The sequence below is a fragment of the Nyctereutes procyonoides genome, unplaced genomic scaffold (assembly GCF_905146905.1).
Source record: "Nyctereutes procyonoides isolate TBG_1078 unplaced genomic scaffold, NYPRO_anot_genome, whole genome shotgun sequence".
NCBI classification, from domain to species: Eukaryota; Metazoa; Chordata; class Mammalia; order Carnivora; family Canidae; genus Nyctereutes; species Nyctereutes procyonoides.
The window spans coordinates 5,979,988-5,993,752 of NW_026575141.1; the positions used below are offsets into that span (position 1 = coordinate 5,979,988).

Consider the following 13,765-nt stretch of genomic DNA (forward strand, 5'->3'; position numbering starts at 1 on the left):
ATCCTGTATCCTTGTCAGGTTTCTAAAGAAATTGGAAGATGCAGAATATAACTGCATAAGGTATGGCAGGAGAAAAAACATAAAAGCTTCTATTTTATCATGTATTTGCTTTGGTAATCAGGCACTGTGTTTCAAACTGCTAAGCTTAGAATAATGCCAAGTACACACAGGAACTGGCTGCTATGGAGTTGAGTGACCAGTCTGTGTGTCTGAGCTTCAGTGGGCTGGAAACTGGCCCAGTGAACACTTAAGCAACACATATTCTATTTTACATATAGATGGGACAAGGCCTTTCTAGCAGTTGGCTGAAGCCCAGAATAGTCAAGCAGGACAAATGGTCCATGGGAAAGAAAGTACAACCAGAAGGGTTCTTCAGGAAAACCCCACCAGGATAGATCTCAAGCTCTGAGCTGGCTCCATTCAGGTAATTTTGAGTTTAGAAGCCAGAACTTTACTGTTTTCTTTCCCTTACAAACCTGTGGCAAAGTTTCCCAGAAAGAATAACACGTTTTCTCTTGTTCACCTCTGGGAAAAAGCTCCACGCTGCCAAGAGGATGTTTTTGTTTTCTAAGTATAGAACAAAGGAGAATATATACTTCAAACTCTGTAACAACAAGAATTCACTGATAAGAAACTTCTCTGCTCTGGAAATCTTAAGTGCACAAATGGCCTCTGTCACACACTGCTGTGCCACCCCTCAGTTTATTACAACTCACAAAAGTATAGCCCTTCAGTAAGGTGTGGATTTGTTTTGGCCCTTCTGTTCCACGGCTGCCCCAAGCTTCATGTCATACTTCAATTAGTCCCTTCAGAAAGCCTGCAGAACTGTGCAGTGATCATTAACTTCTCAGAGTGTGAGAGAGAGCTTCAGTCAGAGGTAGTGGCCCAGCAGCATTAGGGCCCTGTGTTTGGTGAGTGATTTATCTCACATAACAACCCACTTAGTTAGGGCCTGAGGGACACCCTTATCCAGAGGAGAAGCTATTGGTGCCTTCTAGGAGAAGGAGCCTGAGGCAATCTGGTAGGGGACAGCAAGCATGGCTCCCATTTCTCTTCTCCCATGGCAAATTCTACTCAAGAATTCTAACAGAAGGAGCACTGAGGGAGCAGAGCAGCAAGAGAAAAGGCAATGCGCACCGGGCAAACATTGTAGTCCTGTCCTTGGTGAGTTAGTCAATGTGTGTGTTTTACGAGGCAAAGGATGTGGGCCACTGAAGTAAAAGGACACTTTCTCTCAAAAACCATAGTCTCTGTGAAGTACTGCCTGGAAACAAATAACTTTATTATCTGCCATTGGGGAAGAAATAAAGCAATCTGCTCTTTCAATGCACAAATGTAAATTGGTTTGTGAAATATTAAGTTACTAGAAAAAACAGGGTAAGAAAGATGAACACTGAGTCAGCAAAGAAAGGGTGGCTTGCCCTAGCATGTCAAGCTTAGTGCAACAGAGAAATACTATAGATGCAGAAGCCTGGGAAGGTAATGTCCTATCTGACGTTTCATAAAAGATTTGGATCCCAATGACATCTGAAAAGAATAGAAGAGAGACAAACAGCAGTGCCTAGGGAGACACAAGGGGAGGGTGTCTTAGCTCCTTGGTGGACTGCCTGTGACTAACATGGCAAGGATGGTCTATCCCAAATGGGAAATACCAACTGAAAATTCCATCATTAATAGTTTTCTTTGTCTGGAATTCCCTTCACTCAGGCTGTGAAAGGATACATGTTGTCTTTCAAGCTGCTCTACTCTTATGCCCTGTGGTTGGTGGAAATGAGGAGCAGGAAGAGTTCCAGTGTTTGGTCTGCAGTGACAGAGGGATCAGATCTAGCAATTTTGTGTTCATCTCAATTAAAGACTAAAACACCTATAAGGGCTCAAGGTCCTATCTAAAACACAAGGGAAAGGAGGGCATGTGACCTCTAGGCATGACCTCTGAGCTCCAAGAAGAATCATCAGAACATATAACATATAAGACTTACCGGCAAGCAAGAAGGTGATAAGGCAAGTTTCCTTTGGCAAATATAGCTTGAGACGAGAACCACTGAAGACATATTCCACCACAGCTTCAGAACGACCTGCCCGCTGAAGGAAGGGCAGAAACTGCTTTGCTTTCTGGGTATCCTAGTGGACAGAAGAAAAGAATCATTAGAAAAACATAATAGAATCTGAGCAAATGATTCTTTCTCTCTGTTCTAGGGCAAAAAGTCTGGCAGACAATAGAAAGCTTGGCAAATAATCCTAGAAAAAAATCAGACAATTCTGAAACTATGACATAGGCAAGATACCCATGTGGCTCCCACAGAAGAAACAGAGTTAATCTGAAGTTTCCAGAACATTCTGAGTGCTTCCCTCTGTTCTGTTACTATGCACTCAAGTTAGGAAGGTGCTTTGAAATGAAAATTTCATTTCTCACAGGATGTGAGAAAGGTTCTCTTTCTTTAATAAAATTGATGGGAGAAGACTAATTCTAACCTTTTGTGGAGGTTAATTTAACTTTTAATTTTTATTAAAAAAAAAAAAAAGAGTGACTTCCAGGCTATGTTATATATAAAGCCCCTTCCCAAGAAACCCAAGCAGTTCACCTTTAATCATTAATTGGTTATGTAGATTCAGAGCTCATTGTTTCTGAACATGAAGAGTACAGCCCTCTTTGGGTGCCTATGCAGCAAGCCTTGCTCTACCGGCTTTTCAGGAGTGAGCCGGGACATGAGCATACTATTATTGATCCTAGCCTGGGAAATCTTTGACAGTAGGACATGCCGGGTGGGGACATATACCACATCATGTCAGCATGAACAATAATAGAAACAAGAAAAACACATGAAACCAGGTAGTACTTTAAAACTTTTTTTCACACATAAAACACAAAGTGCATGCCCTCTACCCTCAAGAATAATCAAACTATGGACATTTTGAACCTCAGAGCTCTCAGCCACAGAGCTTCAAATCCTTTTGGTCTTTCAAGCTCATTAAACAGATGGAGTAAGCAAGCACCAAAACATCACAGTGCATGTGCTGTGGGAGTAGTCAGGGAATGTCAGAATTTCCAAGGTTTTCAGCCCAGCCAGAACTGTAAACTCCCACCAAGGACAGCAAACTCTGCATACTTTCCTGACTCCTGCGACACAAGCAGCCTGCAATCCGCCAAACTCTTCCTTTCTGACTCTGCTCCTAGCAACAGAGCTATTGTATCTAAATTAATGCACATTAGATAATGAAATTTTAACAAGCCATCAAGTATTTGAGAGCTTTCACAGAAGCCAGAGGGGCTTCTCTCATTCAGAAGCAGTGAGGTAGGCTGGGATGAAAACAGTATTTATAGTAATGAGATTCATCCTTCCCTTCAAACAGATTCTCAGAGAAAAGGAGAGACAGTCATCCATTCTCAGTGTCTCTAATGGCACATTGGTAAAAGGTAAAGTAACAATGAGCTTTAGCGAGTTGGGAACTCCCCCAATGAACACTTAAGCAACACGTATTCTACTATACACATACAGTGGCACAATGCCTTTCTGGCAGTTGGCTGAAGTCCAGAACAGTCAAGCAAGACAAATACTCCATGGGAGAGAAAGCACTACCTGATTAAAATCCGTTTGCCACACTAGTCTAAATCTGGGACATTATTCATGAGCTGAACCAGTAAGTCAACAACAATTATCAAATTGATTATCGCAAATTATGAGGCAATATAGTGTCTCTGAAGAGAGGGCCTTTCCCCTCAAAACTGCAGTAATCTATATTTTGCAGAAACAGACTTTTACTCACTGTCATATGAATGTATTTATCTGGAGGGGGGAAAAAGTGCTTGTAGGAATAATAGCAGCACGCGCATACATAAGTATTAATACAAAAAGAAGGTTGGAGCAGCCTCTCATCCTATTTTGCTAAACGATTACCTACTTTTCCAAGAGAGATCATTTCACAGAGTGGGAACCAAGGAGAAACGAAGATACCTTACTACCAGCCATGCAATTAAAACAAATTTTATATATATATATATATAAAAGTACTCCTCCTAAGTCTCAACCTACAATTTAATAGTCCTAATCCAGAAACAACAATATATGGGAAGATAGCAAAGAGAATGTGACATGCCACTGATGATGACAAAGATTAGAACTGAAAGCCAACTATGACAACTGAAGGAATGCAAACAAATTTTAAAAGCCCACCACAACTATCCATGTTTACTTCCAGAGACCAAATTGCAAGACAGGACACACAGCCCCCTCATCATTCCAAAGGCTTAAAGATGATATGCCTAGGAACAATCCGTTATGGGAAAAAATACAAAATTTCACCCAAATTCATTGATTTTTAAAAATAAAAAATTCTTATCATGTCAATTAAATTGAGCGTAAGCACCAGAAGATGTCAGTTCTTTCAAATCTCTATCACAAGCAGACAATGGTGTCGGTCTTTCCCTGTCATCTCAAGTGCTTCTTTTGCTTGCCATGTTCTTTTACAATGTTTCAGTGGCTCTTATGAAAAGACTGGGAAATCAGACTGAGAAGTTGCCTCAAGTGATGTAGCCATACATCATTCCCTGCTAATTTAGCTATGGAATTTATTTTAGGGCTTTTGATTGTTATTACCATAAAATTGACTGAATGTGCTTTAACTCTGATTTGCCTTCCAAAGAGCCCATGCCAGTATGGCGATGTGCTTCAGTCTCTTACACTCCTTTCTAAGTTTCAATGCTATGTAAATAAGAGAAAACCTGATTATAAAAAGCAGTGTAAGAGAGAAGCTTAGGCCCCAGTGAGGAACTGAAGATGCCAGCCAAGTGGATCTTAAGCACAGCAGAAAGAGCAAGTTCAAATGACATCATTAATACATTTGAAATTCTCCAGTAATCCTGAAGCAGCACCTAGTGAGATTTAGTGAAATCAAAAGTTTCTTTATAACCTTATAACTCCAAAAGATATTTTTAAAATTAAAGATTAAAGGCCTCAGATTTAAAGTGATAACAACACTGAAACTTATGGCACAGAAGGCTCATTCCAAGGTTAAGGTTATTCAGTTATCAAATATTTCTGTCTAGTCTAATCGCAGAGACTCTCCTCCACAGATATTCCATGCTGTGACTTCTGCATGTGAGGCCTGGGAATCTACCCACCATAGTTATATGGCATGACATTGGTTCAAGGCTTTAAGAATCCAAGCAGATAAATTAGCTATAGTTTTCTGCACCAATATTCCCCTCCACTGGTGTAAATAATCAAGAAGCAACTGTACTTCTGAGCAGGTGAGTCCTTTTTTATTGCACTGCTAGTTTTCACATTACCTGCGCTCCAAAACAAACCACACATAAGTATTTTCCTGTAATCCTAGAAAAGCTAATTTAAGTTGCATTAGCTAAATTTAACTTGCTATTGTGGATGGCACCTCTTTAAGGAATGTTTCTGCCTCCTCAATGCACCTTGAAATTGAGAAAGTAATGGTGCAACAAATGTGCCTGGGGTGACTTCATTTCAAAGGATGCTAATATCTATACCTCAGACTTCTTGAAACGGGGTTTGGACTGACCCCAAAAAAGGCAGGATGATCCTTAGAGGGAAACGTTGTAAAGACATCTTAATTACACACTTCTCCTCTGTCCTTATGTCTGGCCTGTCAGGCCATACCTCTTCCAAATATAGGTATATGTGTTAATGCCTATAAGAAATGCCCTTCAGCAGTCAGACTGCAATCTGTTTCTATAAAGTACCTTTGCTCTGTAAGCAAACAGGTGTTTAAACTAATTTAGTACAATGAATCATCAAGTTTGGGATAGTGGGAAAGTTGAGGGCAGAGAAGAGGCAGAGGCAGAAGAAGCAGAATCCTTATATGGCATGCACAGGACTGATTGAGGGTGACATACATGCTACTTAGACACCCATGTCCTCTGTATCCTAGAAGAGCACAATTTACATAAATCAAAGTTCTGTGATTTCTGGAACAGGATTTAGGCTGTCAGTTTGCGCTGGACGTTAGCAAAGTGAATTCTATGATTTTCCTACTGAAAATATCCATATAGTAGGCATAAACATAGTTACTGGTGAGAAGCAAACATCACAACACAAAAAACAGCACAGAGAAATGGGAATCAGAGTAAACCTATTAGTTAACCATTAATCAGGATTATCATGGGCAAGTCTCAAAAGGGAACTGTTAATAATGAAGCTCACTAATTAGTTTTCATCATCACAATCACTCTTTGATTAACATCATAGCAGAAAGAACTAAAACAAACACATGCAGAGCTTATTAGGGTGCCATGGGGGTACTCTACCAGCACTTGAGAAACTAAATTTGAAAGAGGCCTATCAAACCTGAAGCAGCTGCCTGGCAGTACAACAGAACCCTGCACTGCCCACTCCAGCAAAACAGGAAGGCTTCTCCCCTGTGAGCGCTGACTATCCTCTATACTGGGCTGGCCAGAGGCTAAACAGCCTCTAGAGCACAATGCTGTCTGGGTCCAACCAATTTTAATACTGAAGCAGCAGAAGCTCTTTGTACAAAAGAACAGATATAAAGGGGAAAAAAAGAGCATGGAGATCAGAACTAATAGCTAAGGATAGGACCCAAACACACTTGCTTTTGAAGGTACTGTGATAACTCATTGCCATACTCATAGATCTTTTCAGGCCTCCCCAGGCCAGGAGGATTTTTCCTGCAGCTATGTGGAAGACAAATTATAAATATATCCCCTACCAGAAAGGCAGAAAAACCATCCATCGCTCCACGCTCTTCCTCTTATCTACAACCTGGGCTCTATGGCCACCACTAATGTTTTAATTCACAGAATGAGGCTGTGATTCTGTGAGGAACCAGCTGTACAACATGATAATCTCTTGATATAAATGGGACCCTGGAGGGAGATACTTGGGAATGCCCTCCAGCTCCAACATTACCAGAGAGTACCTAAAAATTTGAAACCACCATTCTCTGGCTAGTTTTTCGATGTTTCATGGTGAGGTGTGTGTGAGGGAACTGAGGGTGTAAACATCAGTGAGGGTCAAGTTTAATAGGAATGAAGTGAACATAGCAGAGAACCCAGAATAAAACACTCTACTGAAAAACCAACAAAATTACAAGGAAACAAGAGGAAAAAAAAAGTGCTGAAGCTAGGTCATCAATAATCTTTCATTAAGTGCTGTCTATAGTTTAGTTTCTTACACTATTTGCTTGCTTGGCACAGAATCTCACTCAGACCTCCAACATATCTGGGCATAGGAGAAGCAAGGCTTTATGCTCTGAGCTCCACTTCTGGGAGCATGAATCAGGAGGACAATCTCAGGAGCACTAAGGTTATAACACAGTTTTGAGCTTGGGAAGCTGGTGTTCCAATCTGTGGCACCCTCAACAGAGAATACAACCTTCTGTTTTTTTCCCTGGCTCTACTCCTTTATTTTTATTTTTTTAAAAAGATTTTTAATTATTTATTCATGATAGAGAGAGAGAGGCAGAGACACAGGCAGAGGGAGAAGCAGGCTCCATGCAGGGAGCCCGATGTGGGACTTGATCTTGGGACTCCAGGACTGCGCCCTGGGCCAAAGGCAGGAGCTAAACTGTTGAGCCACCCAGGGATTCCCTGGCTCTATTCCTTTAGCAATTAGTAGCTTAGGATGGCCTGGCTAAGCAAAGCTTCCAAACTTGCAAGCTAAGGACAGACCAAAGGGCAGAAGGAGCAGCATGGTGTGCTTTCCAAGTTGGAAGAGAGCTGCAGAGCATGTCAGTACAAGTGCAGCTTCATGCCCCAAATATGGAGGAAAAGCAATTTCTCTGCAATGAGACTTGAAAGAAACTCTGAGGATATGCCTGCTGGAGCCCTGCAAAGAACAGGTGTCTCTAAATGTTTGCATTTGGTTGAAAATGTCCACTATCTATTTTCTTTCCAAAGGGTCCAATACTGATAAAAGCAAGCAGGGCTTGGCGATGCCAAGATGAGAAGATACAACCTGTGTTTAGAAGAAAAATAGGCAAAACAGCATTCTGATGGGCAATCATGGCAGCCTGACTAGGAAGAAGTCAAATTGAATTACAGAAATAGATTTGGGTAGCCCAGAATATGGCCTGGACTTCATCTGTACTCACCCCAAACTGGAAATAGCCTAAAGCTCCCTCAAGAGAGGAGGGAGCAGTACCAGCTGCAGTACACTCACACAATGGAATGCTACTCTGCAATAAAAAGGATATGGCCAACAACACAGATGGCTCTCAAATACATAATTCCATTGATAGGACACTGTTGCAAAGGTTAAGGTATAAGAACAGAAAACAGATCAGTGGCTGCCAGGGATTAGGGGAAGGGCTAGAGTTTGACTCCAAGGTGGATGGAAGAATTTTCTGGGATGATCCAATATTTCTACTGTCTTGACTATGGTGATGATTACATGTATATGTTGCTTCTCAAAATGTACATGTTTGTCAAAACTGATAGAATTATATACTACAAATGATAAACTTAAATTTGAAAAAAAATTGGCCTAGATAGGTAGTCTATACAAAATTTTGATTTTTGGGATGCCTGGGTGGCTCAGTGGTTGAGCGTCTGCTTTTGGCTCAGGTCATGATCCTGGGATGGAGTACCGCATCAGGCTCACCACAGGGAGCCTGCTTCTCCCTCGGCCTATGTCTCTGCCTCTGTGTCTCTCATGAATAAATAAATAAAAATTAAAAAAAAATAAAGTTTTATTTAAAGCGTTTTTGCTTAGTCAACTAGTTTGTAAGTATCTCAGAGGAACAATTTCAAAATGAAAGACTTTTAATGCTTCTAACTGTTCAATAAATTATTTAAAAAATTCAAGCCGAAAATAGTTTAGATGAGAAAAATCATGAGGTTAGAAGAGTAGAAAAAAATCCTATTGGTTTCCCAAAGCAGCATAAGAAAGTATTAATTTTTGGCAACAGCTAAAGGAAAGCATGATGCCATCCTCAACTGGCTAAAGAGGAAATGTTTTGTTCAAATAAAGAAAAAAAAGTACTACTAAGTACATACCCCTATTGACATTTCTTTTCTACCTTGAAATAAAATCATGTGATATGGCTTAATGTGAATAAAATAATATCAAATTCTCTATCAAATGAAAATTCTATACTAGCTCAGAAATTCTTTTATTGAATGACTTCCAATTTCCCAAATTTAACCAGCTGAAATTATACTGTGATAACCATTCAATTTAACCTTTAGAAATGAAGTTATTGCCTTTTAGTGGAAAAATCTGCATTTTATCATCAATAGGAAATACAATGCCCTTGGCCTATTCTACAAGACTTCTTTTTGTACTTCAAATTTAGCACTGAAAGAACAGATGGTGGTATATGTGTGCCTCATACAAATAGTGGAGAAGTATTTACCTAATTAGAATAAACTATCAACTATCCAACCCTGCTTTCTTCCAATATTCAATCCTCTTTCCCTAACTTGGGATGAAGCGTGTGAAGCCCATTAGGGTGGTATGCCAAGGGATGTCCTTCCTCAAGTCTGCCAATCCACAGAATTACCTAAAAGTTATGACTTGTAATTGGTAAAGTCCAAAAAAGTTTCCACAAATAAAACGTACCTTTCTCCCATCCCAAACCATCCCTTTTCTCATTTCTCCATACTCTAACTTCCCGCCAGATTATTACATTTTTTCTTAAATTGATATTCAGTGTTCAGTAAGACTGTAAATTACAGCCCTCCTTAGAGTATTCCCTTCCTTTCTCCTGCGGACTTCTGCATGATGGCCTCATGAGGTCTGCCTCACAATGGATGTCCCGGGCATTCCCTTCACCAATTCCCTTCACATCCTGTCCTGGGTTGTGCTTCCTATATCCATGACTTCTTTCTTGGTATACTTCCTTTCCATTAAAAAAAAAAAAAAATCCTATTCTTATTTCACGTAGAAAATGTCTTCTCTCTCTAAGGTCAGGTAAGTATAGTATTGATTTCATAGTTTTATTCAGGAGATACACTATTCTGTTCATAAGTACTTTGAGTCAACAGACAAATTCCTTTTATAATCCATCAGCATAGTAATAAGGAAACTAGAGGAACTTCACACACTGGAAGACATATCTTCCAGTTATTTTCAGGTTAAATAATTTTCAAAAAAACCTGTGTAATTTATTCAAATTGTAGACATATGATTTGTAATAAAGAATTAAATTGGTTAAAAAATAGTTAAAGGAAGCATTTCTATGTCAAACTGATAAAAATAAGTACAACTAATGATAAAAGAAAAAGACTATATACATTTAAAACAACTGTGCTGTTTGGGCATCTGTGTGGCTCAGTCGGTTAAGCATCTGACTCTTGATTTTGGCTCAGGTCATGAGACAGAGTCCCACGTTGGGCTTCAGGCTGAGCAAGGAGTCTGCTTTTGATCCTCTCCCTTTTCCTCCTACTTTCTCTCTCTTAAATAAGTAAAATCTTTAAAACAACTGTTCTGTTACTTTTCTAAGAATGAAATGATGAATCTTTATAGGAAAACCATAATAGACATCCTGAACATTTTTGGAAAAAGGACAAGAGACTAGTCTAAAAACACAGCTTATACATGGCAGGTGACAGTGAGAATCTGGAACAAAGCAGACCAACCAGTCTACTGTTTTGGATATTAATTACAAGGCCATGATCAAAAATAACAAATTTGAAATACATTTTTTCTGTAAAGTTTTAGATCAATTTTTACCACTTCCAAAGTCTCTATAGGCAAGAGGTAAGAATTTATTACAGAAGCAGAAAATGGCTTGAGAGATAATTAATATGTGTGAAGTAAAGAATTTAAAAGACTGTCCGATAAAGCACAAGTTTCATTTCATGGGCAAATCAAGAACTCAAGGGCAAGGAAATCAATGTTATGCTAAATTCTACCCCACCTGAGATAAGAAGCAAACTTCAGAAAAGGATAAAGGGGGGGAAAAAAAGAAAAAAAAAACAGTAAGCAATCTGTGACATAAAATTTAAGAAATCAAAATAAATATTATAAAAGGTTAAAGGATTAGAATGATTCCAATATTTCCTTAAAGTACTCTGAACATTCATTTTTGCCTGGAGACATAGCAATTTAGGTTCAATGAATCTTATTTTTTTTAAAAAAAGATTTTATTTAAAAAAAAACAAAACAAAACAAAAAAAAAGATTTTATTTATTCATGAGAGGCACAGAGAGAGAGAGAGAGAGAGAGAGAGAGAGAGAGAGAGAGGCAGAGACACAGGCGGAGGGAGAAGCAGGCTCCATGCACAGGGAACCCAACGTGGGACGCGATCCCGGGTCTCCAGGATCACACCCTGGGCTAAAGGTGGCACTAAACCGCTGAGCCACCCAGGGATCCCCAAGTCCTACATTTTTAGAGTTAATAAAAATAGACAAAAAATTGGGGAGAGGAAGTTCTAGTTTTTGAGATATGGAGAAAAATGACAACTATTACAGCAGGAGTTTAGTACTAATTAAGACAGAAGGTGATCAGTATTTTGAATATATCAAACCAAACTCTAGTCATTTCACTCAATAAAGATTTATAGGTGATGTTAAAAAAAAAAACCTACATGCATCCTTTGGCATAAGTGTCCACTTTATGGGATCATTCTAAGAAAATAATAACAGACTATGAATTAGCTAGAGGAACAAAAATGTTTATGAAAGAAAAAAATAATCAAAATAACTTAAATATTTAAGAACAGAATGCTGATGAAATAAATTACAGTACATCAAGAAGACCAGATAGACATTAAAAGTATGGTTCAAGGGACACCTGGGTGGCTCAGCAGTTGGGCATCTGCCCTTGGCTCAGGGTGTGATCCTGGAGTCCTGGGATCAAGTCCTGAATCAGGCTCTTTGCATGGAGCCTGCTTCTCCTTCTGCTTGTGTCTCTGCCTCTCTGTCATGAATAAATAAATAAAATCCTTAAAAGAAAAAAAAAAAAAGTATGGTTCAAGAAGGCATTCATGTGGAAAAATAAAATTAACCGGAAAAAGCAATTAAGTACCTACTATGTGCCAGGCACTGTTCAAGGTGCTGTGTAGTTAAGAATAAAACAAAGCTTCTCTCCTAAAAATAGTTTATATCATTTAAAGAGGAGGAAGGAGGGGGTAAATAAAATTTAAAAACCTACATTTTGATAATAGGGTTGTATTTTTATTAAATAGATGTATTTTTATTAAAAAATTTCTGATGTAGTAGAGATCATTTTCTTCTTTTGGCTTATTTATATTTGATGCATTTAAAACAAAAAAAAATTGACAGAAAATCTTTGGTACAGAAATGTGTTAAGTTTTTGTTTTCCAAAGAAAATATATTAACATTCAGTGCTGATTCAGCTCTGCCCAGACAAACTCACAAATTATTCAGGTCAGATAACTGTCTCTCTGGTTTTTTAAGAGCCCAATTCAATATTTTCCACAGTGATAATAGGCTTAAATTGTAATGAAACTACCCTTACAGAAAAGGGTAGTTTGAAATGTAGTGTTTTGGATATACTGGGGAATTCTAATTTCTCCTAAAAAACAAAAAAACAAAACAAAACAAAAACAGATTTAACTCTGCCTCACCTAGTGACTTTATAATTCGGGTTTGATGTCATCACATGTGGATACAGTACTGGGGTTCTGTAAGTATGACCCTCAGGATCTAGGTTATCAATGGAAACCATGTACCCCAGAATGCATGAGTTAATGGCAATTCAGACAAAGAGTTTTTTTGATCAAGATACCCAAAGAAATTTGGGGGTTCTCCCATTATTGTCATATCTTTCTTCAAGAGTACATATGTAATTATGGATACTCTGGATTTCTTACTCATTGAAAACTACACAGAGGGGCACCTGGGTGGCTCAGTCGGTTAAGCATCTGCCTTTGGCTCAGGTCCTGGCCCCAGGGTCCTGGGATCGAGTCCCAAGTCAGGCTTCCTGCTTGGTGGGTTGCCTGCTTCTCCCTCTCCCTCTGCGGCTCCCTCTGCTTGTTCTCTCGCAATCTGTCTCAAATAAATATTTAAAAAAAAAAAAAAAGAAAGAAAAAAAAAAGGAAACTACACAGACACCATCATTACACACATTTATCTACTTGCTATTCTTAGGAAACCCCCAACAGTGATGGCATAGAGCCGCAAGACATTGTTCTTGGGGATAATCCAATTGGGACAATTAGTTCTTGCTCCCTATGCCCCTTCAGGCAGTTAAAACTGCTCTAACTAAAAAAAAAAAAAATAAAAAAAAAATAAAAAAAACTGCTCTAACTAAAGCCACGAGTAACCGGTGTTGCTAAATCCACTGGACAGTTCTTGATCTTCATCTTTCTTGACCTTAAAGCAAGATGGTCAAGTCTTGTATTGTAAGGCTCTCTCCTCCTAGTTACTAGGATTTTTCTGATAGCTCAGAAAGCACCTTTCAAAGTTTGTTTGGTGGGTGACATCCCACCTATACATGATCTTTAAGTTTTGGAGATAAAGGGCTTGGCCTAGGAACTCTTCTCTTGATATTCTCTGGGAACTTTGTATATTCACACACACACACATATATATATACAGCCCTTAAGTTCATGTATGAATCCAGTCTACTTTTTGGGGCTCTGGAACACTTGAATGGTTTATGGGTACCTCAATTTTAACATGTCTAGAAATTCTTAGTGCCTCCCCCAGCCCCCACCAAATCTATACCACCAGTGTTTCCCATATGGAAAAAGCAGTACTACCAATCACCCAATATTTGTAGTTGGACACTTAGAGTGCTTATGCCTGACACCCAGGTTTATCCCCCTGATGCAAGCAATGGCCAAATTCTAACAGTCCTACCACCAAACT

At 39.0% G+C, this 13,765-nt stretch overlaps 1 protein-coding gene across 1 annotated transcript in view; it reads right to left on the reverse strand.

The window, feature by feature from the left end:
* SND1 (staphylococcal nuclease and tudor domain containing 1) overlaps positions 1-13,765 on the reverse strand; it is a 418,777-nt gene that overhangs the window by 149,561 nt on the left and 255,451 nt on the right. The window contains exon 15 of the mRNA XM_055307416.1: positions 1,980-2,121. Coding sequence (XP_055163391.1) covers positions 1,980-2,121 — 142 coding nt within the window. The remainder of the gene's footprint in view (positions 1-1,979; positions 2,122-13,765) is intronic.